Here is a 23,759-nt window from a genome sequence, read left to right on the forward strand (position 1 = left end):
AAAAATAGCTGTCTGTCAATAACAGAAAAATGTCTAACTATATACACATTTTAATTTTACCAAAGCAACAGGATACTTCAAACCAAAGATTCCTATTTGGAAACAGTAGATACGAAAAATATTTCTCAGCAGGGCATTATACACAGTTAATACACCCCAATTGTTCTTAGAAACATGTCTCACAGTGTATTTTGTCCCTTATCATCCTAGAACATACATTTCTGTCTTATGAACAGAAAATACTGAGCTTAATAGTAACATATTGAATATTCAGAGGTGATGAGAGGTGTCATGTCCACCCCCTCCCCCGGTTTTCTGACAGTGCCAGTTTCAGATTTGGTGTAACGAATACTTCTTGGACAACCATTACCTTTGTTTCTTTCAGACTTTTGCAACAATGTTGGTGTGAAACGGTTGGTGTGTAGCTGATGGAAGTTCAACATATGGCTGGAGTCTGGAGACCACAGCATCAGGTTCTTTAGTGCCAGAACACAGCAAACGTCAGGAGTACTGCATCTGTTTAGTACTGGAGGTGTGTTGCTTTGATGCCCACAGCCAATCACGTGACACAGAAGGACTCCCCCATTTCATAGTACACAAAAGTGGGACGACATTAAAACATGACGTCCTCCTGGTTTCTAGATAGAGCTTCTGCGTTTATTGAGTCTTCTATAGGCGCTGATGCTGTGTAAGCCAGTAGACACTGAACTGATGCCTGAGGGGTGCTGCAGACTACACACACAACCATTAGAGTGGAGGGGGTTAGAAAAAGACTCTCCCTGCTCCATGTAGGTGTCTGAGGTGGAGAGGTCACGTGGGATGATCATGGGTATGGAGTATTGCAGTTTCTCTCTGCTCTTGTACCAAAGACAGGAACACATGGACTGAAAGTGGAGCACCTCCGCGTAAACATTACGCAGACCCCGGCTTGCTGCTCCTCCCCCATTCCCTCCAACTGCATTCCCTCCACCACACCCAGATGGTGTGGAGGAGGAGGAGGCCATGTCTACAGAGCAGTTGATGTGTCCGCCTGCCTGACCGTTATGTGCGAGAAGAGCCCTGTGCTCAGCATCCCTCTTTTCGTCCTCAGCGTTCATGGTCATGAAGCGCAGCACTGCTAAATTGAGGAAAGCTCCAATCACAGCCAGACCCGTCAGGATGTAGATGAAGCTGAAGGCCACGTATTCCGGCTTGGTCTGAAGAGCGTGCTCATTCTGCAGTGCTACATAGTCCCCAAAACCAATGGTGGTGAGTGTGATGAAGCAGTAGTAGTAGGCTTGAAAGAAGCTCCATCCCTCAAAGTGAGAGAAGGCCAGGGCCCCCACACACAGTGTGCTCATACAAGATATGAAACCAATGATCACCATGTTGGCCATGGAAACCTCAGTATGCCTCATTCCAAGGCACTTCTTCAGGCGGTGGAGCAGGTACCTAACAAAAGTGTTGATCCGCTCACCCACACTCTGAAACATGACCAAAGTAAGTGGGATACCCAGGAGGGCATAGAGCATACAGAACACCTTTCCTCCATCTGTGCTGGGGGCTGCATGGCCATATCCTGAGGAAAACAGGGAGTAAGAAGCAGGGTTAGTGGTGCAGAACTAATTAAATCTATACTGCAGAGGTTAGGGGTCTAAGAAGGGAAGGCTGGAGGCTGGAAAGATAGTAAAACCTGAACTAGACAGATTGACAGATCATTGGTATTCTCTGAGTAGCTCTTCTGATAAATTCAAAGACTCTTCATTTCACAGTGGCAGAATGCAATTGGAGATGAGATTGCACAGCAGTGTGGCAGGAATGGTGAAGTATTAATGTCATGTATGGGAGAGACAGCTTGAATAATTCATTGACAATTGGTCTCTTTGGAGTGGCTCCAGCTAATGAGTACATTTGCACCTAATAAGGCCTTAACATTTTTCCAGAGAAAACAAACAGGACGCCAGTGGTTGCTGGTGCTTTTTTTGTTTTATAATGAAATTGCTCTTTGTTCTACAGTTCTTTAAATATATTAATTATAACCCCTCACCCCTTGAACTGTTACATAGCCCAAAGAAAGAACAGAAATTCCCCATAAATAAGCAGTTCAAGGTACAGACCCCAGAATGTCGAAGGTTGGAGTAGACATTTTCCATTAATTTATCCCCCATAAAACAGAGGATGACACATAAACTACTCACTATGTTAACATATTGTCAATGGTATGTGGTTGCCACTAGGAGAGTACCAAAGAATGCTCACCACCAACCAGTTTTAAATATGATCTAACTCATAGAGAGAATCTGATTGAACGTATACTGAGTGGATTTCTTTGTGGATTTTCATGTTAAGTGTCAATGTTTTGTCTCAGCTTCTCACTTCGATTGTCCAGCAGGATATAAGGCGATTGCATGCAACATCTTTAATGGCTGAAATCTGTTCCCCACATGTTGACCTGTTGCACACAGGAACTGACAGATGACACCCCTGATAACAACGGATCATCAAATGGAACAGGTTGAACAATAGCTTGAATTGAATTACTCCAAGGCTAATTTAATTCTTTAGGGTCTGGTTTTATTGTTGCACTGTTCTCTGTGGTTGGACCATCTGTTTGTCTGGTGAAAAATCTGTTAAAAGCTTTTCCAGTCGTGTCACCAATGACAGCCATTGCAACTGAAGTATCTCTTTGTAAAAGGAAAAATCTGACCTTTTCACCGAGCATACAGGCATTTTTCTTCTTTGTGGCTTTGCGCATTTCATTCCCACAAAGTTATTTATCCCATTTTCCAGTGATGGAGAAGTGACTGACGGGTAGTCTTCTTAAAAAAAAATAAAAAAATAACAATTTTTAAGCAAAGATACAGAAACAGTTCTTGGGGAACTATTAATCCTAATTATTCCCATAGTATCTGTAGAACAGTGCTTCCTACATTTAGTCCCACTGCTCAGTCAGATTAACTTGTGATCTTTTTTTGTTGATGTGAAATTATTTTCAACTTGAAGATTTGTTCAAACTGTGTAAATTGTTATGAACTTTCAGTGTTTGGGCTCAGCATTCTATGACCCAGTGTGGCACATCCTGGACATTTGAAGCATTATTCCATTGCTTAAGCTTTCTACAACAATTGTTTATTGGATAAATAGCTGGCATGGCTCAAAAATATTACTCAAGCCAACATCTACCAATCAGCTGTTTGATCAGGTGAGACCACGTGGTGACTGAAGACCAACTGTGGCACCTGGTTTCAAAAACTGCATTTGTCTTGATCTCATAAAATGATTGTTGCCTATGTGTACTTGAGATCAGAGCGAGTCCAGATCAAGTCAGACAGAAATCTAATCAGCATGTATTGAATTAAGATCATCAGTGATCTACTCTGTGCAGGCCTAGCTTATCTCAAATCAGCATATTGAATAAAATAAATTAAATCTGACATGATAACCATTTCCAGATTCAACCACACCTTCAGATCCCAAATGAAAGCAGCGAGGCACACAGAAACGATTATTAGTTTAACTAATTGTTGTTGGGCAGCTGTGGCTCAGGTGTTAGAGTGAGTCGGTCAATGATTGAAAGGTCGGCGGTTGAATTCCGCCCTGTCACCCGTGTCATGGCCGTTGTGTCCTTGGGCAAGACACTTCACCTACCTTGCCTGGCATGAATGCATATGAATGGATTGTTTGAGGTCGTGGTCGGAGGGGCCGTAGGTGTAGATTTGCAGCCACGCCTCTGTCAGTCTGTATGGCTACAATTGTAGCTTACCACCACCGAAATGAATGTGTGTGAATGTATAATTGTAAAGCGTCTTTGAGTGCCTAGAAAAGCGCTATATAAATCTGATCAATTATTATTTTAACTGTTCTCACCGGATGGTATAATAAAGGAAAGAGTCAATGAATCCATTGCATTATTATTATTATTATTATTATTCATAAATGTACAGAACTGCTGTAACTTACATGTAAACTAACTTGAAAAGTGAAATGTGGACGTCAAGTTTTGGAGGCTAGTGAAGTAATATCATGATAATCCCCATACCAAACTCTTAATTAATGAGACAGTGATTCATCCTTCCTGTAACCCTAACCCTACATATTGCTGTTTGGGACCCAGACACAGTATTACTCATTCAATACGTCACACCTTAGGTGGACTACAAATTTCTCTGGGCCTCCAGCTCTGCTCTGTAAATATGAATGTGTTATTTTTGTGAATATATTTTAAAATCCTTACCTTCTGAAGAAAATGTGCATTATTACTTCCATTCGAGAAAGTGCATCTTTTACAGTTACATAATCTTGTTTTAAGATGTTTGTGAGATATTTCCACACTAACCAAAAAAGTAGATCACATGGTTTGACCCTTGAGCAACCCTTTCTGCTCCAGGGGTACCACAGTATGGCTGATCCTGTGCTCTGAACCCCACCTTCCTAACAAGCTCGGATATAATACAGCATTTTCTTGTAATCTGAGTAATGACAATGAGGTGAGCACAGAGGCTGTGCTACAGGACTGTCAGGAGCTTTCAGGAGCAGGTAGTGGCTTGTGGAGATGTGAGGATGACCGGAGTGACAGCAGTGCTTCTCAACAACAGACGCAGGAACTGGAGGCGACAAGGCCAACAGTCAGAGTGAAGAGGCCAACATGACAGGTTCATCCTCCCAGAGTCTCTTCTGCTCCCCCAACACTGACAAAGCTATCATGAGACACATTGTCTCCATGGCTTGCCATGGCACGCAAAGGGAGCCACCAGGGTCATTCTGTTTACACAGATTAGTCACTGGCAGAGAAAAGGTGGAGCCTCACTCCTTCTATGTATAAAACAATGGACCAATGAGATTTGGCTGACATCTGAAGAACCCAAGACTCTGTTGTCTGAATCTTTAGCATTAATATTGAACACACTGGGTTTTAAAATGGCAGTGTCATCAAGAAAGAATGATTGCAACTATGTCCACACATTTCATTGATAGATGGGGAAAAACAGAGAAGAGACATCTGGGAAATTACAGGCTATCAGGTTTTACCTAAGGAAACAGTAACTCCCTCTAAAATTCGTTCAGATTCTCAGTTTAAGGATTGTCATCAGGATATACCATACCAGTATCAAAAACTTTTGCCACAACCCTAGGCTGATTTTCTCTAAACTAATTTCTAGTATTATTCAAAACTAACAAACAGCAAAGCTTTTAAATGTCAGCAGAAGACAGGTGCACCATACTCTAAATTCTCATTCTCTCCTTGCTGCTGCCTCTCACTACAGCATTAGAATTTACAACTATTTACACCAATGCCTCTAGAAACAGGCTAGTGCTAATTTAGATGCTTTTAAACAAATAATTTTGCAGAGAGGAGAAGAACTCCCTTATGATGGAATAGCCATCCTAAAACACTGTCAGCATTTTGTAATTTGGTGATTTGATTTCAAGATTTCAGTCCTGACTTTAACACATTTTTACCCTCTCATTCATTTTTACATTTTTAATCCTACCATATTCACTTTAGCAGATGGGTGCTCCACTTTATTCAGTGTTGTTCTATATCTACCCTCAATCATATTTTCTAAATTACATTTGTGGTATCTTCCAAAACTTCTCATCTGCAGCAATGCAAATGTAACACGAGTGCTGGTTGACAATTCACCTTTTAGCAGTCTGATTGCTAGTTTATCTCCAAAGATGAAAGCTCAGTATATACAGTTCATGTCCCTGGGTGTCTGCCTCTAAAACCTAACATCACCCACATTACTCACTGCATCTAAAGTCTTCATTAGACTCAATTAATTAGGCAGGGATACAGGCTTTGAAAATACATCAAAGAATGGCATAATGTTGCTCTTTGGGCTCCAGTTTTCTGTCACTCAATTAAGTTTTCAGGCAAATTACCAGGCACAATTTATTCTCACCATCAAGAAGAGGAACATAACCTATTCATCGACCTGCAGCTTATCTTACAGGGAAGAATTCTCAAAGAGGCGTTACATTAATCGGGGGCTAATTTATCAGTAATCTGTAAGAAGGGTTGCATGTAACTAAAATGAATATGCAAAATAGTTTCACAGGTTTAAAAAGTTTCTTTTATTTTTCAGGTGCCTTTTTTTTTTTTTTAAAATAAAATACAGAAAATGTATTTGGGATTGCAAATTATGTTACACACAATTCTATCCAGATGGAGTGCCACACTGGACTCTGGGATCCAGTGTCTGGAGCAGAAATGCTAGTGGGAGTGCTGCACTCTCTAGGGCTGATTGACAATGTCCTCAGACATATCTGGGCGTTATCCTCTATCCCAGCTGACCCAGGACAATGGCAGGGTACACCCTGGACAGGTATACAATTTAGCACACCACAATACAATGGTCCATTTACAAACTTACTAATAATTTATCACCTAACTCTGCAGTTCTCCCATTTATATGAAGCACTTTTGCATCTTTAGCTTTTTGTGGTTTTATAGCTGCAATTTGAATGTAGTTCAGTCTTACCACAACATAAAACAACATACTAAGCATAGCATGATTAAGGACTTAAGCTAGGAAAGCGTTAATAAAACTAAAAAAAAAAAAAAAAAGTATGGGAAAAGACAAAGTTCATTAATAGTTTGCAAAACCAAAGTGTTCAGAACACATACAGCTTAAAATATGTTTTGACTGACTTGTGTATCGATTCCTGAAATTCTCTTAAGCATAAGTAAATATGTAATACATGTCTAGAAATTAGGTAGGGTGTTGGCCAAAATATTTTTGCCTGAAACTCCATATGTATGTCTATTTGAGAGAGAAATTATGATTTGTGTAAAAGAATCAAATAAAGGTAGTCTACGTACACAGAAAATGTATGGCTTTACAAAAAAAGCAAAAAACTAAAACAAATAAAATTGAAGTTAATACAAAAAGCAGCTGAATGTACTGAAGTACAGAATAGTTTCACTAAATTAGCAGCTCCACTCAGATGACAGGACTGTCAGTGTGTAAACAAATTCCTTCTGCAAAGCTGAAGTGTTCTCAGAGGTGTTACACACAATCAACCGTATATGGCTAGCTTAGTTCTTCAGCATACAGGTGGCCTGAGGAGGCATCCCAGAGTGACGTCACTCTTATCTGCGTTTACATGATGCCTGAAATGCTGCACAGACTGGGGGAATGTTAAGTACAACTTTGCAAATAAACATCAATCAGTCATCTGTTTGGTACAGGCTGTCTTTGAGCAGCAGTCTGTTTCCCAGTATGCCGTCTCCATCTCCAGCTGTGGCTGGGTAACAATATCATTACACACCCTCCAAACTGTAACTTTCGTTCCTTTCTAAGCATCAACCATTTCCATGGATGGCATCCAGAGATGTTACATTGAAAGATCACTATGATATTGTATTTCCCATGCACTATGACTTACTTTATCCCTATCTACAATGGGAACTTGCAGACCTCATCAAATCTCATTTGCAGACACCTGAAACTTCAAATGACCCCATGCTTGTTTATTCAGCCACTCAAACATAGTTCCGATCCTCCCACCTCCCTCCATTACTCAGGCTGGCTTTTGACCTATATGGCCTCGCTGACAGCTGCTGTGTATAGAGTCACAGGAGTGCCATAAGAAACAAGTGGAGTTTGGAAATAGAAACACAAATTTCTAAAAGAACAAAAATACATGGGCTACAAGGTGGCGCAGTTGTAGCACTGTTGCCTCGCAGCAAGAAGGTTGCTGGTTCGCGTCCCGGTGGGGGCACCGGAATCTTTCTGCGTGGAGTTTGCATGTTCTCCCCGTGCAGCGTGGGTTCTCTCCGGGTTCTCCGACTTCCTCCCACACAGTCCAAAAACATGTTGAGGTTAATTGGTGATTCTAAATTGTCTGTAGGTGTGAATGTGAGTGTGCTTGGTTGTCTGTCTCTAAGTGTAGCCCTGCAATAGACTGGCGACCTGTCCAGGGTGTCCCCTGCCTTCGCCCTAAGTCAGCTGAGTAGTCCAGATTCCATAGTAAACTAAATGCAGACTTTGCTATAAAATCATCTGCAACTTTTTAAAATTCTGAATTGATTTTATTTTATTTTTTAATGAAATTTGGTTTGATATAAAGTAAAGAAATTGAAAATTCATGTGTGAACAAATTGACTACTCAGCAGTATCGGTGTACAAATACAAAAGATGACATGATATAAAAAATAATGAAAGTTTTACATATTAAAGTATAAAGGAAAGAGCATAAATAAACATGGAAAACTAAATAAGAGAACAAAAACGTGTGGTAGTAAATGAAAGTCCCTCCATTCATTTTAAATGTAGTTGTTTTTCTTTATATTTTCACATTTCTTTTTAATTTGCTTGAGTTTGAATTTCCACGCCACACTGTAAAAGGAGAAGGCACAGCTGGAGTACTGAGCTGATGCCTCCCTAAAACAAAGAATTTAAAAGAATATATTTAATTATATATAATATGTAATTTCTGTTTTGCTGCTCACCTCCATTCTAGTTTGCTTCATGTTTTTGTGTGTCTGTGTCTCCCCTAGTGTGTGTCACAGACTTAAGATGCAACACACACACAAATCAGAATGGAACACACAAGAGCAGAGCAATGGAGAGACAGGTCAAGAGGAGGTCATGTTTTTCAAGTTTACAATAGTTTGTTACAGCTGCTCAGTGTACTGTTAAATGCTAATATAGGCTTATGGTTGTAGCTGGATTACTTTTATTGGCCCTCATGTATAGAACCTTTCTGGCTGACGGGACAGGGAGATGTGGCTGATGTGCTGATTTGTTTTGGTATGAGGTGACGTCCTGTGGCTCTAAACGTTGAAGCACAAAAACAAATTTATTGTCATTGAGTTATAGACTGCAAAGCACAACTTTTCTGCTGTTTATATTACTTTATTTAACTTTGGTGACCTAAAAAATTGAGTAATTGAACTCTGGAAATGTTAACTTTTTGCAAATGAGGACAACATTCACGTCAAAGCTCCATATTCATTTGCCAAGAAAATGTGATGCAGTGGTGTTTAGCCTTTCACAAGTGGTCACATAAATGTGGAGAATATTGTTTTGAGAACATTGCTGCATATTTGTGCCACCACAAGTGTCACCTCAGGAATAGCAGGACCTCTTTAATCCTTGTAAAAGATTTGTGCTGCACTAAAACAGCATCATTAGTGCTGTTACTTTTGGTAGTCAATTTTGACCAAGCTGTCAGTATTCACATTGCTGTTTTTCTGATGAAGACAGTCCTTATCCAAATAAAAATCAGATCAACTCATGAACTAAATCAAGACCAGCTAGCATACGATGGATGGAAACTCATAGTTTGTTTGTTTTATCCATGATCATGATCATTTCTCAAACTTGTGTGGCTATTTTAACCCTAACTTTCCTTTACCCTATACCCCATTCAGTTTTGAGTTAAAAACTACCTGAAAGGCAGTTATACAATGGATAACATATTTTGTAGTTTAATTTACATGGTGACATGCTACATGTATATAATAATAATAATAATAATAATAATAACAGTAATAATAATAATAATAATAATAATAATAATAATAAATAAACTGTATTGATAGAGCACTGGGCTGCAGGGTGGCGCAGTTGGTAGCACTGTTGCCTCGCAGCAAGAAGGTTGCCGGTTCGCGTCTAAATTGTCCGTAGGTGTGAATGTGAGTGTGCTTGGTTGTCTGTCTCTAAGTGTAGCCCTGCAATAGACTGGCGACCTGTCCAGGGTGTCCCCTGCCTTCGCCCTAAGTCAGCTGGGATAGGCTCCGCGACACTAATGAGGATTAAGCGGTGTATAGATAATGGATGGGTGATAGAGCACTTTTCAAAACAAATGTTACAAAGTGCTTTTCAATAAAAATAAATTAAAAATTAGAATACAATAAGCACACAGAATAAGTGATAAAAGTAGAAAGCACACAAATAAAGCAGGAAGCTAAAAAACATAAAACATAAAACCTATTAAAATCAGGAAAAGCTCTGCGATAAAAATGTGTTTTATGAAGTGACTTAAAAGAGAGCACATAATTAGCCGACCTGATTTCCTCAGGCAGGTCATTCCAGTACCTCGGCGCCCGGACTGAAAATGCTTTGGAGCGTGGTGGAGAATGTGGAGTTAAAAGGTAGGCAATGTCAGTGGGAGAGAGACCGTTGAGTGCTTTAAAAGTGATTAATAAAATCTTAAAATCAATCCTAAAACATACTCGTAGCCAGGTGTGATGTGCTCACATTTCCGCTTCCTGGTTAAAAGCCTGGCAGCAGAACTCTGCACTATCTGTAATCTGTCCAGGGATTTCTGATTAAGAGAAATAAAAAGGTTGTTGCAGTAATCCAGCCGTGAGGAAATAAAAGCGTGCAAAATCATCTCTGTATCTTTAAAAGTTAAATAAGAACGAATCTTTGAAATATTTCTAGGATGACAAAAACATGACTGTATGAGTTTTGTGGTGTGTTTTTCAAAGTTCAGGTTAAAATCAAACCAGATGCCGAGATTCCTTGCAGCAGGCTTTATGTTTTTCACCAGCGGGCCAGCAGATGGCAGAATTTGTTTTGCCATCTGCTGGCACCAGATGACCAAGATTTCCGTTTTATTGTTGTTCAGCTGAAGGAAATTCTCTGACATCCAGTTTCTCACATCCTCGATACAGTCATTTAAAGCACTCAACTTCCCAGGGTCAGTGGCCTTAATGGGCAGGTACAGCTGCGTGTCGTCGGCATACAAATGAAATAAAACACTGTGTCTTTGTATTATGTGCCCCAGGGGAAGCATATACAAAGAAAATAAAATTGAACCTAAAACAGACCCCTGAGGCACACCATACTTCACTGGATAAAGTGACGACATGGTTGTTTGCTGCAACACAAAACCTTCTATTAGTAAGGTAAGATAAAAACCACTCTAAAACTGTACCTGAAATGCCTACCCAGTGCCTCAGCCGGTTTAAAAGAATGCTATGATCAACCGTGTCAAATGCAGCACTGAGGTCCAGAATTACCAAGATGGAGCACATACCATCATCTGCTGCCATTATAAGATCATTGGTCACCTTGAGCAGGGTCGTTTTGGTGCTGTGGTACTTCCAGAAACCAGACTGGAATTTTTCAAAGACCTGGTTATCCTCAAGTGCTGCTAAAAACTGCGTGGCCACTATTTTTTCTAAAAACATTTTTAAATAAAAGGTAGCTAGGATACTGGTCTATAATTCTGGTGCTGAGATGGATCCAGCCCAGGCTTTTTCAGCAGTGGGGTCACACATGCAGTCTTTAAATAATCAGGGACACAACCAGTATCCAAGGAGCTGTTAAACACCGAGAGCAGATTGGGTCCAATTGTTTCAATTACATGTACTACAAACTTGGTAGGTATCACATCAAGAGGGCTGGAAGACACTCTTATTTAAAGTCTGCCTTTAAATTATGCAGATTGAGATCACTCACTGCCACCTGTGTGGGCATGTGCAAATACCTAAGTCGGAAGCAATACGCAAATCAAGATATCTAAAATTTAATGGTCATATCTTTAGGTGACATGTATCCCAGTAATTTCTGCACAACACACATTGGATTTTTAACTTGGTTTGGAATATTTGCAATGATGTACAGTACTTTGCTATATTCAATACTTATAATGATGTCAGCTTCTACTTCATTCGGTTGTTGCTGTCAGCAGCAGTGACAGAACAATAAGCTTGACCAGTCAGTACAAGACAAAGAGAGACACAGGCAGAGAAAGTGGGCGCAGCGCCAGAGGAGACAGCGTATTGGCAAAGCATTTGTCTAGGTTCACTTTAACTCGGTTACCCCTGTGTTGGCTCCAAATCAGGCCTGGGAGCATGTGCACTCATCCAGTACACAGCTGAGACCCAAACACTAAAGCATCTCAAACCTTCAGACTAAAGCAACCAGGCGTTAGATCTGAAAGCTGCGACTCATCTGCCAATGCCCTTTATTTTGCCTGAATTTATCTGTCTTGTCGTGAAACTGTCTTGTGATCACAAAATACGCATATAACAATTATGCAGTATGTGTTTAAACCCTTTATTGGCAATCAAAAGAACCAATCTATGTGTATCCAGCCTTCCCAGTCCTATGTTTTGCTTTTCACTGTGGAAAAAAAAAAAAATCCTACCAGTGTCTATTTTCAAAAGTGCTCCTTAGGTTCCTTTTTAGGGGATATGAGAGTGAAGCTTGGCAGGCCACAGTTTTCCATGAGGTCAGTAAGGCATTCCAAATGGAGTGTGCAGTGTGAGATCTCTGGGAGGGTTGGCTAATTAAATAAATCACATGACTTATGTACCTCATACACAGCTGATATGAACTTGCTTTAAAACTCACAACACCGCTGGACTGAAATGAGATTCACAGACTATAAATTAAAATTATTATATTATATTATATTATATTATATTATATTATATTATATTATATTATATTATATTATATATAATTTACATAGTTATTTATATAACACAGGAGGAGGAGGAAAGGATGGAAGAAGACAGAGGGGATGGAATATAAACGGAAATAAAGCAGGAAGAGGAAAGGTTAAGAAACACAACTTAGAGGTAGCACAGATTCATAGTGCTCTTCTGCACTGTGATGAATATAAAAGCTTTGTCAACAGAACACAGACACATATAAAGCTTTAAAACTTTATTTAGGTGGTAGATCTTTACTTTTAATGCTAATGTAGGAACTCCAAGTTGGGAATTCTCTCCAGGCCTTTAGGAGCTCAACCTAAATAACAGACATATCTGTTTCAAGTTCTCAGTTTCAGCTGTTTGTTTTGAAAGTGTGCCTATGTGGGCAGCAAGAGAGAAAAAGTGAAGAGGAAGAAGGAATGGGTTCGGTAATAATTCGAAAGAATGTCTTTAGCGAATAGATGCAAATTCTCTGAGCTGGCAAATCAGCTGTCACGTTATGTCACAACAAGCAGAACTATACAAAATGATGACATGACAGCTTTAGCAGAAGCCCCAATTATCTTACCGTTTAAATTATAAAGAGCCTAAATGGATGATTCCCACCCAGCACATTTTACCCCTAGAGGTACATGGAAAAATTTAGATATAGCTCAACAAATTTGACAAAACAGAAGTTACAGTTTGAAAATATCTGCATATTCAGAACTACACCTAAACTCCATCCATCCATCCATTATCTATACACCGCTGAATCCTCATTAGGGTCATGGGGGGGCTGGAGCCTATCCCAGCCGACTTAGGGCAAAGGCAGGGGACACCCTGGACAGGTCACCAGTCTATCACAGGGCCACACTAAGAGACAGACAACCAAGCACACTCACATTCACACCTACGGACAATTTAGAATCACCAATTAACCTCAACATGTTTTTGGACTGTGTAGGAGGAAGCCGGAGAACCCGGAGAGAACCCACGCTGCATGGGGAGAAAATGCAAACTCCACACAGAAAGATCCTGGTGCCCCCAGCGGGACGCGAACCGGCTGTGTTTTTTCTAATATAATGAAAAAACTGAGTTTGAATCGTTCAACTCTTTAATCTGCAACTCTCAGTAAAACTCATACAACATCCATCATGTCTGATCTTCTTCTATGCTCTGCACGTACCCAGCTTAAGCTAGGTCATAGCCACCTGCTGGTATGAGCAGGTAATTACACCTATCATGACACCAGCGACCTTCTTGCTGCGAAGCAACAGTGCTAACCAATTGCACCTAGAAGACCCTAATCTATCAGTTAATACATCTACGCTCTCTCTCCCACACACAGACAGGATGTCCTCGCTTGTTTTTTTTAACAGATTCATTTAAGGGGGCATCATTTTTACCTCTGTGAGTTTGCAACATATTCAAAGTTCATCTGACCAATCATTTATCACATCTACTTTGTCTTGATCTCTCTCTACCTCACACATGTGCTATCCCTTGTTTTAAGATTAAGGTTTTCAGATTATACAGTTTTGAACCCCCAATTTTTGAAGTTATTCATCATGTTTTCTTGATCCTTGTCTTTCTTGACGCCCTCACATTCACAACTTTTGGGTTTTTAGGGAGTGGCATGAGTGGTGTATACACCGATTGGCCACAAACTTTATAACTCCTGACAGGTGAAGTGTATAACATTGATTGTCTCGTGATGCAGTGATCTGCTGGAAAACCTGGGGTACTGGCATTCATGAGCTAATTGCTTTGAAACATACCACCTACATGAACAATGTTGCAATGTAAACTGTGGAATTTATAGAGAGCAAGGGCACGCTTATATTTAGGATAGGAATAGGATGAAGTGTGAATCAGGAGATGATAGCTAAAAGTCAGACACTAATAACTACCTTTGATCCAACTGCACTTCCAAAAGTGTTTTATGTTTGTCGTACTGAAAGTAAAGAGCAGAACAAAAACATTATACAATGGAGGGGGCCTTTCTCATCCAATATGTCAAAAACAGTCTAGTTTCATTAAACAAAACAAAACAAAAAAAAAAACAGACAAAAAATGTGACAAACTTTTAACAATTTCATATGGTTATTTCAAACATACTTTGGAACTTCTGGTAATTTTGTCAGCAACAATATTTTATTCAGTTGAATCTTCTTCTTCTTTTTTTTTTTTTAAAACCGCCGCCTGCCAACCTGGTCCTCTGGGGTTTTTTTTGGTGTTTCATTTTACTTTCACACTTCTAGCTTCTTTTTACACTTCTAACTTTTCACTTTTCTTTATTTTCTGACCCCTAAGGCATTAATCTAAAGAGTTGTACTGTATGCTCTTTCCTTACAGCATGTGCCTGCCTCTGACACCTGATTCCACTGATGCACACGAGCACACTCTGACTCCCATTCACTTTGTTCAGCTACTCACAGGGAGCAGATGCTGTGTTAAACCGACATTTGCTAGCAAAAAGATCAGTTTACACAGCAGAAAGAAAAACAATATGGAAAAACCCTGGATTTAATTATAGGACAGAGAAATACACAAACCTGTATGATTTAGGCCAGCTTCAACGATGTGCAGCTGAGATGTGAACATTTAAGTTGTCATGGCGACACATCAAAATTGGCCGCGCTGTCACAGACAGCGAAGACTCACAGTTTTCTCCATGAATTATCATCAACATGTCAAGGCTTATGTCACCACATTTTAAGTGATTATGGTCAATGGGCAAACAATAGAACGTCAAAATGTAAAACAACTCATTTCCTTTGCCAGCAGGTGGTGCTATGTCTGTGAACGGGTATGGGCATATGAATGCGATCAGGGCAGCAGTCTGATCAAACATGTAAAGTTTGAGGCAGATTGAAGCATGTACAGGGTAGTTAGACAGCACTTCCTTTTTAATGGCGAATCATCAATTTTCAGGAGGCCGCTATGGCCACGCCCTTTGACTTTTGTGGAAGAATTTGATAACTTTTCAACATTAGGGCTTTTAGTAAATGTAGACCAAATTTTAGGTGTCTTGGAGTTATCCTCTATGAGGAGTTCGCCATTGAAAATGATGAAAAATAAGCAACAAACTCACAAACGAATGAAAATGCCTGTTGGGTTTAGGGTATGGCGCCCACTGATTTTTTTGTGCGCCGCTCATGTGCTACACACTGCCAAATTTCGTAGATGTAGATGAATTGTCTTGCCCATAGTAGCTGTTTCAAATTTTAAAATCATTTGTTTTGTGGGGAGAATATTAATAATTCCTTGTAATCCAATAGGGTCCTACGTACTTTCAGTGCTCGGTGCCTAATTATATGTTTCAGTACATTTAGAAACAGTGTCCCAGATACATACTTCAATCAGTTCTTTAATAAACAAATTTAAAGGAACCTCATCAAAAAAGTAAGATTCTGTATCAGTTTATGCAAGTGATACGATACTCCAGTAGAGATATATGGGTATAGCCCAGATAATGACGCCTCTATTTGAGCTTTGCTGTCATCAGCTGCTCATGCATTAAACTTAAAAAAAAAGCATGTAAAACACACAAGCCTCTGTTTTAAGCAATCCATTTCCTAAGTTGGCTGGGATAGGCTCCAGCCAACTTAGAGCGAAGGCAGGGGACACCCTGGACAGGTCACCAGTCTATTGCAGGGCTACACTTAGAGACAGGCCGCCTACGGACAATTTAGAATCACCAATTAACCTCAACATGTCTTTGGACTGTGGGAGGAAGCCAGAGAACCCAGAGAGAACCCACACTGCACAGGGAGAACATGCAAACTCCACGGTGCCCCCACCGGGACGCGAACCGATGACCTTCTTGCTGCGATTCAACAGTGCTAACCAACTGCGCCACCTTGCAGCCCCGCAATCGATTTCCCTTTTAAAAAAATAAAATAAAATAAAAATCACCATTAAATTCGAAAGACATTTTTTGATCACGTTCCAGACAGAATGCCAATAAGTGACTGAACAACTCCGGTAAAGACTGAGCAGTGTGCCCACACAGGGCTGATGGCTAGTTTGATTCGACAATGTGCATTTTAATTTTTATTTTTTTTCTCCTGATTACGATATAAGATATAATTCAGTATTAATATTTCTTGATTCTTTTTATTTCTAAAAGACCAGTGCTTTCAGACCGATCTGTCAGAGTGGGCGACTGCTTGGCTGCTGTCATGCTAGTTACACTCCGGAGCACACCTGTCTCTGAAAAATGTATGTGGGCTTTATTTTACCAACTCAGTCAATTTAAGTCAAACTATGACTGAATTTCCTAAATTAGGGAGGTTTTATGTGCATTTTTAATTCATAAACAAAATGCTGAAATTGAAATATAACACATAAAAGACTTTGGGCTTGACTGATGTAGAAATGTTGTATCAATCAGAAGCATGTCACAAAAAATAGTGAAAGCATATGTAAAGCATGAAATTTAAACGTCCACTGTTCTCCTCCTCTGAAGAGGCTGAAAATAGCAGCAGAAGAAAGCATCTGATCTATGTGGAATAATGAGAAGTGTGTAAGATGAAGAAACTAAAAGTTGGGTAGTAGAGTGTTTACTCTACTGCCATCCATGCCACCCAACTTTTAGTTTTGACGCTGGACAAGTGCTTCTTCAATCATAAAATATTGTAGAGCCCTCTTCTCTGCAATAACTGAATAACTGGAGAATGAGTGTCACCAGCTGTCAGCCATGACGAACCAACTCCTAACACCTACATACCAGAAGTAGTTGGAAATATTTAATAATTTACATTTTGTTTGTTAGATTTTCTGTTACATTTAAATGGAAAACTGTCTTATATGTCTGACTAAAAGCTGTAGTACGAGACTTGGCTTAGGGTTAAGCTAATGAACTTTTTTGAACAAAAAGATTGTGCTGCAACTCATTGATGGCTGGCCCTCTTATAAATCTAACTATGAAATATTTAAATGAAGACTCACGTTTTTACTCTTCACTTCACACATACAAGTCTTGGATCAAATATGACAATGGAAACTTGCAGTCTACACAAAGTAACCTGAGTTCAGTCAAACGTGTTACATAAACTGTGGCAGATAAAGAGACCCATGTAAAACTAAATTGTCAGAAATGTGTGGGTGTTTTTCTGTTGTCCTCCGATGGCCTCCACAATTTAAGGGGCATTTTTTACAGGGACTTTGACCAAGGACATTTCCAAACACAAACTCACATGAGGGACTATTTGGGTGCTTTACAACTCATCAACACTCTCACAAAGACAGGTGTGTGTATAGTCATCTAACAATGGCTTTCTACTGGAGACACAATGCCCTTCAACATCCTGGCTGAACTGTCAGGCTGAGCACATTCCAACTATTATGTGTCATGTCATGTGACGCAGAAGACTAATGCTGGCACCTGACATGGTAACTAGAGGCACTTACATCAAGCCATTGATCTTATTAAGGTGTTATATGAATCCTAAACTGCATTGTCTGGTGCTACTGATCTGCTTCTGCACTGAAAAGATGTTTTGTACAAAAAGTAAAGGTTATTTGGCTCAATGCTGTTTCATAAGAAAATCATACTGCCATCCACAGCATGCATTTAATTCCTTGACAGATGGTTGGAAAAGCTACACGTCTAAACTGTGAAAATCATGGAAAACCAAAGTTTCCAATAGCAACACAGGTCCCTTTCAGGTGCAACAAGTTTAAGACATTTTCTGTGGTTCTGCTGCACTTCTTTAAACTTATACTTTTTAACTAATGTGTTATATTGACAAGGCAAATTTGTTTCAGGTTTTTGTATGGTCAGCAATTGTCCAATACAAGCAGAGTATTCATTACTCCTGAAGGGATTCTGACTGCTGTATATTCTGCCTTTCTATTGTATATTGTATACACACATGTGCTGTACATGTGGACACATTCCTAATTAAATTGTGTAGCGTTAAATAACTTTGTTGAAACTATTACAGAATGGCCATCCAGCTTTCATTTTCATGTCTCCTTGTCACCATGGTGAGGTAACCACTGCCTCGGGCTGCCCATATGGCTGAAGCAGACAGACAGGGCACTCCACCTCCACTCACTCTGCAGGTTCACCTTACCAGACCTGGATCACACAGTACCTGCAAAGCAATTTGATTTATGCAAAAAAAAAAAAAAAAAAAAAATTTTTTTTTTTAATCCCCATTTATATTTTTCTGTGCATTTTTCATCTCAAGCTCAAATTGTATTCATAGTTATTATGTTCAACATTTTAAGACTTTTTGTGTTATAGCTCTTTGTTGCACAATTTGCACACAACCATGCTCTTATCCAAGCTGTCAATTATTCAAAATTAATGTGTTAAAGTCCCAACCGTAGTATATATATATTTATAGACCACCATGTAGATAGAGATATCAAGATATAGATATATAAACAGGCAGTTCATATTCAGCAGCACATGGCAACTTTCTCTAGGGAAAGCTGGCTCCCACTCAAGTCTAGCAATTTAACATGCTGGGAAGCCTACCTATTGCCCCAGAGATCCCTAGTTTTTCTGCCAGGGACTGTGCCCTAGCTTAACAGGGGTGCATCTGATGATACAAGTTGGCGATGGATTGCACAAGTGGATGGCCCACCAAACAGCCTGGCCTGCAGCTTTGAAATTTCGAAAACGGTTACCTCTTGCTGCAGCCTGGGCTATGATAGCAACCACATTGCTACCATAGTCTTTAATCAGCCTAAGTACCCTTTGAAAAATATACCTCAGCTCCTCGATAAGTATGGCTCTGTAGTTCTTCCCCACCTCCTCCGTAAGCCACCACTGATACAGCAAGAGGCTTGCTGCACTTAAACTGCAGGACACTGTGCATATTAACCAGTATGGCATCCATCATCTGACAGTTACAACTGGGTTTTTCTGCTATGTCTAGGATAGACTTTCAATAAATCCTCAGGAGTGCTTATATTTTGACTAGCCTTGTGTATAATCTGAAAACACGGTTTGGTTTTGAGTATAAATAATACTGTTTTCAGGTGTTTGATTTTGCAAGAAGAGTCAAGGTTTTTGTGAATGTAGTATAAAAACTCTTTTTTTTTGTTTACAGTTTTGAGAAAGAGGTGGAAAGTTTCAAGAAATATGTTTTAACAGTTGTGAAGAATGTAAAACCATCCATCCATCCATTTTCTATACACCGCTTAATCCTCACTAGGGTCGCGGGGGGGCTGGAGCCTATCCCAGCCGACTTAGGGCGAAGGCAGGGGACACCCTGGACAGGTCGCCAGTCCATCGCAGGGCCACACAGACAACCAAGCACACTCACATTCACACCTACGGACAATTTAGAATCACCAATTAACCTCAGCATGTTTTTGGACTGTGTGGGAGGAAGCCGGAGAACCCGGAGAGAACCCACCCTGCACGGCTTGCACACATGCAAACTTCACACAGAAAGATTCCGGTGCCCCCACCAGGACGCGAACCGGCAACTTTCTTCCTGCGAGGCAAGAGTGCTAACCATCTGCGCCACCTTGCAGCCCTACAGAGAAACCAAGCCACCCAAAACTTCCTTTGAATTCCTTTGAACAAGCAGTCAGTTGACAGTGAGAAGGAGCCAAAAACCTACCTTTACCAGGAAGGCCAAAGTAAATCTGTGACAGAACCAGGCTCAGGGTCACAAGTAAACCTGCAGTCTCAGACTGTAGGGCTCTATTATTATGACATGGTACAATAAGGTCTTTAAGATAAGATGGAGCTTGTTTGTTAAGAGTTTTATATGTGAGAAGCAGCATTTCAAATTTTATCTTGGATTTTTACAGGGAACCAATGAAGAGAATCTAATATCAGAGAAATATCAATCTCTCTTCCTGGTTCCTGTCAGAACTCTGGCTGCAGCATTTTCTGTCAACTGAAGATTTTGAGGACATCCTGACAATAAGGAATTACAATAGTTCAGCCTAGAAGTCACAAATGCATGGACTAGTTTTGAACATAACTTTGAGACAGGATATTCCTGATTTTGATTTTATTGTGGGAGTGATGTGCATGGCAACAAAAATGCTTTTTGTGTGAATTAATATCTCCAAGTTTCCTAGAACTGGAGGCCAAGGCAATGCTATCCAGAGTAACCATTTCGAGGTGTTTATAGTCAAATACCATCACTACAATTTTGTCCGAATTTAGGAGAAGAAAACTACAAGTCATACAAGCCTTTATGTCCCTAAGACATGCCTGCAGTTTGAATGGTTTAATTTGGCTTTATCCATCCATCCATTATACACAGAATTATCCTGTACAGGGTTGTGGGGCATTTGGCTTTATAGTTAAATAGAACTGGATGTTGTCTGCATAACAACAACAAAAATATGCAGTGTTTTCAAACAACATTACCTAAGACAAGCATATACGTGGTAAATACTGTCACTTTTAGCATGGAGGCCTGTGGAACTCCATAACTAACTCTGGTGCAAGTGGAAGACTCATCATTAACATGAACAGATGATAAACATGAACTGATTATTATTATTTAAACCAGTTTAGTGCAGTTCATTTAACCCCAATAACATGTCCCAGTCTCTGTAATAAGATGCTGTGATCAACTGTATCAGATGCAGCACTGAGATCCAGCAGAACAAGCATAGAAACTAGTCCACTGTCTGAGGCTATTAGAAGATCATTGGTTACTTTCACCAGTACTATTTCTGTACTATGATGCATCCTAAATCCTGACTGAAACTCTTCAAAAAAATGATTTCTGTGCAGATGGTTTAGCAGTTAAGGTTAATTGTCACCCTGTAACTGAACTTCCCACCAGCATAGCCCCTTGTATCTTTCAAAGCTAGTCTTTTGGGCTTTATGGACTCAATGTTCAGTTACTGTCTTCCTTGTTATGTAACAAAGACACACTATTTCCTCCACTGACACAGAACACAGGCATGCTTGACAAATTTTAAAGTGTATTTCTATCCAAAAATGGCCTAATTTCAGTATCAAAACAGTTAAAAGCACAAGCCATCGAATTATTTAATAACTGGTATTATCAGCACAGCATGAATGCTTAAAATGCGTCTTTGACCAATCAGATTGTTTTATTCCCTACAGATGTAAACTGCCATAAACATTAAATAACCTGGCATCGTTTTTCACCACCACACATCTGAATGTTAATGAGCAGCAGGCACATCACCTTTGACAGCTGTGATGTTAGGAATATTTCAGAGGAAGCTGGTAAGCAGCCTGTTGTTCTCATAGGACTTTGTTCACAGGACTTTGTTTTTGTTGTGTTGTGTTTTGTCTTGTGGACAGATATTAAATATGTACTCCAAAACTATGCTCCAATCTCAGCCCTCAGGGGTAAACATGACTCACCTTTCAATGTAATTGTTATTATCATTATGTCCTATTGTATGACAGTCTGTTTCATCCTGGTTGGCTTGTAAAATGATTAAACAGATTCTGGGGACAAATTGGAAAACAAATTCCCCTGGGTGACAGTATACAAGCAAGGCAGCTAAGAAAACCTTGCATTATTGGACAAAATTGTCCCAGTGCTCAGAGTTAGCTGGAGTATCCTAAAATGAAAACATCCGCGTTACCAAAGCATTCAACACAGTCCCGGTCTTTGGATGCAGAGAAGGATATAGCCATCATGAGCCAGGGAGTTGTACAAAAAGGAATTCAGTTGTTATGATAAACACAGTGGGAAATATATAATGCATAATTGCATTATAATGCATAGTTGTTGCAGAGCTTATCCCAGTTGACAGAGGGCAAAAGGCAGTGTCCCACCTGTACAGGTCACCAGTCCATCAAAGGGCCAATACAAGGAGACAGACAACCAAGCACACTCGCACTCAAACTAACAATCACATCCATGGCCAATTTAGAATCATCATTTAACCTATAATGCATTTGGACTGTGGGAGGAAACTGGAGCACCTGGAGAAAACCCATGAGAGCAATGCGAGAACATGCAGTCCGAAAAGGCTCAAGTGGACCATCAGATTAAAATCCAGCACTGTTTCACTGTGGCGCGACACTGCTAAATTCACACTCCTGTATTACTATAACTCAAAAGGCACAACAATTATGATGGGATAAATGTGCTCAAAAATTGATGAAACTTTGCATCCAAAGCTGTGATAAGAGTCCAGCTTGGAACACACAGGAAGCCTTATATGGCAAACATTTTTTGATTTACATGAAATTTACAGTTAGTGTTTAGTGTTGTACAGCATTACAACCTGGCCACTGGCAGGTATGACTACACTAAAGCTTGTGTGCTCACTCTACAATCAAACTTTTAAAGTATTAGATCAAAAGCTAAGAGAACATCACCACTGCAATATCCTAAAAAATGAATAAATAAATGAAGTACTGTTTCATCAGTTTAGATTATTTCCTTTTGCTCTGAAGCATGCCTAATGTTTAAAAGTATTCAGAAGTTTTCAGCCCAACCACTTATACCCCCTTTCCTCTGAGCTGGTTCGAGTGCCAGTTTGGAGCCAGAGCCTGACTTAGCACCAGTTCTTTGTGTTTCCACCACCTAAGCACTGGCTCCAGGTTCTCAAAACTGGTGCTTCGCAAGCACTAACTCTTTGCTGGGCCAGAGCTAAGAACAAAGTACGACAGGGGCTGGGGGCAGGGTTATCATGACCAACGAGATCAATGGGAACACAGAATGGGACATACAAGCGGTAATTTTTGTCGTTTTTACTGGACACTGTCCTGGTGGGCCGGTGTCTAGTGGGGGCTGATCACTGTTATTTTTTGTTTTTTTCCCCCACATAATTGGCCAGCCAGTTATGTGAACTATTTCCCAGTTGTGTGGCTGACTGGCCTCCACAGCCCATCGACACATGTCATTGGTTAACTGTCAGTCACGGCTTGTCAATCATCCAGTTGCTGGATGGGCGGGGCTAACAGTGAGCCGAAGTTAGGTGAGGAGTCTGACGTGGAAAAACGCCCCATTGGCGCTGAAAAGCAAAGAATGAAAAAAATGACAGCACTGGAAACAGAGGCCTCCAAATGCACCAAAAATAACGCAGTTATTTGGTGCAGCAGCAGCAGCATCCGATAGCGAATGGCAGCCCCTGCCTGATCCTGACGCTGCCCTCCTGTCTTCAGGCTATTTATCTTTTATTTCTTTTTTTTTTTTTAATTAAAAAATAAAAAGGCTACTTATTGCAACATCATCACCAGCAGGAGCAAGAGGACCTGGTGACACAACAGGCGATGGAGAGTGAGCCTGTGATGGCGTGGGGAAGTAATAAAAACAGTATGACAGATCTGTAAGCAGAACTACTGGCAAAGTTAGCTGAGAGGGAACTACATTTTAAAGACACACTCAGGTCAAAAACAAACGTGTCACTTTACATAAGCCTATTTATGTAATAGCGCAAACATGTCTATTGCTATGCCATGTCATGTGAA

At 40.1% G+C, this 23,759-nt stretch overlaps 1 protein-coding gene across 2 annotated transcripts in view; it reads right to left on the bottom strand.

Moving 5' to 3' along the window:
- Nucleotides 1-638: 638 nt before the first annotated feature.
- The window catches only part of kcnk3a (potassium channel, subfamily K, member 3a), a 42,678-nt gene continuing 19,557 nt past the window's right edge, over nt 639-23,759 (bottom strand). The window contains exons 2-3 of one of the 2 annotated variants that reach the window (XM_008276775.1): nt 974-1,558; nt 639-934 (exon numbers count right to left, since the gene is read on the bottom strand). In XM_008276775.1, coding sequence (XP_008274997.1) covers nt 639-934; nt 974-1,558 — 881 coding nt within the window. Of the gene's footprint in view, nt 1,559-23,759 lie in introns of both variants that reach the window. The other variant, XM_008276774.1, reaches the window with a different exon arrangement.

Source organism: Stegastes partitus, unplaced genomic scaffold (assembly GCF_000690725.1).
Source record: "Stegastes partitus isolate 25-593 unplaced genomic scaffold, Stegastes_partitus-1.0.2 Scaffold80, whole genome shotgun sequence".
Taxonomy (NCBI): domain Eukaryota; kingdom Metazoa; phylum Chordata; class Actinopteri; family Pomacentridae; genus Stegastes; species Stegastes partitus.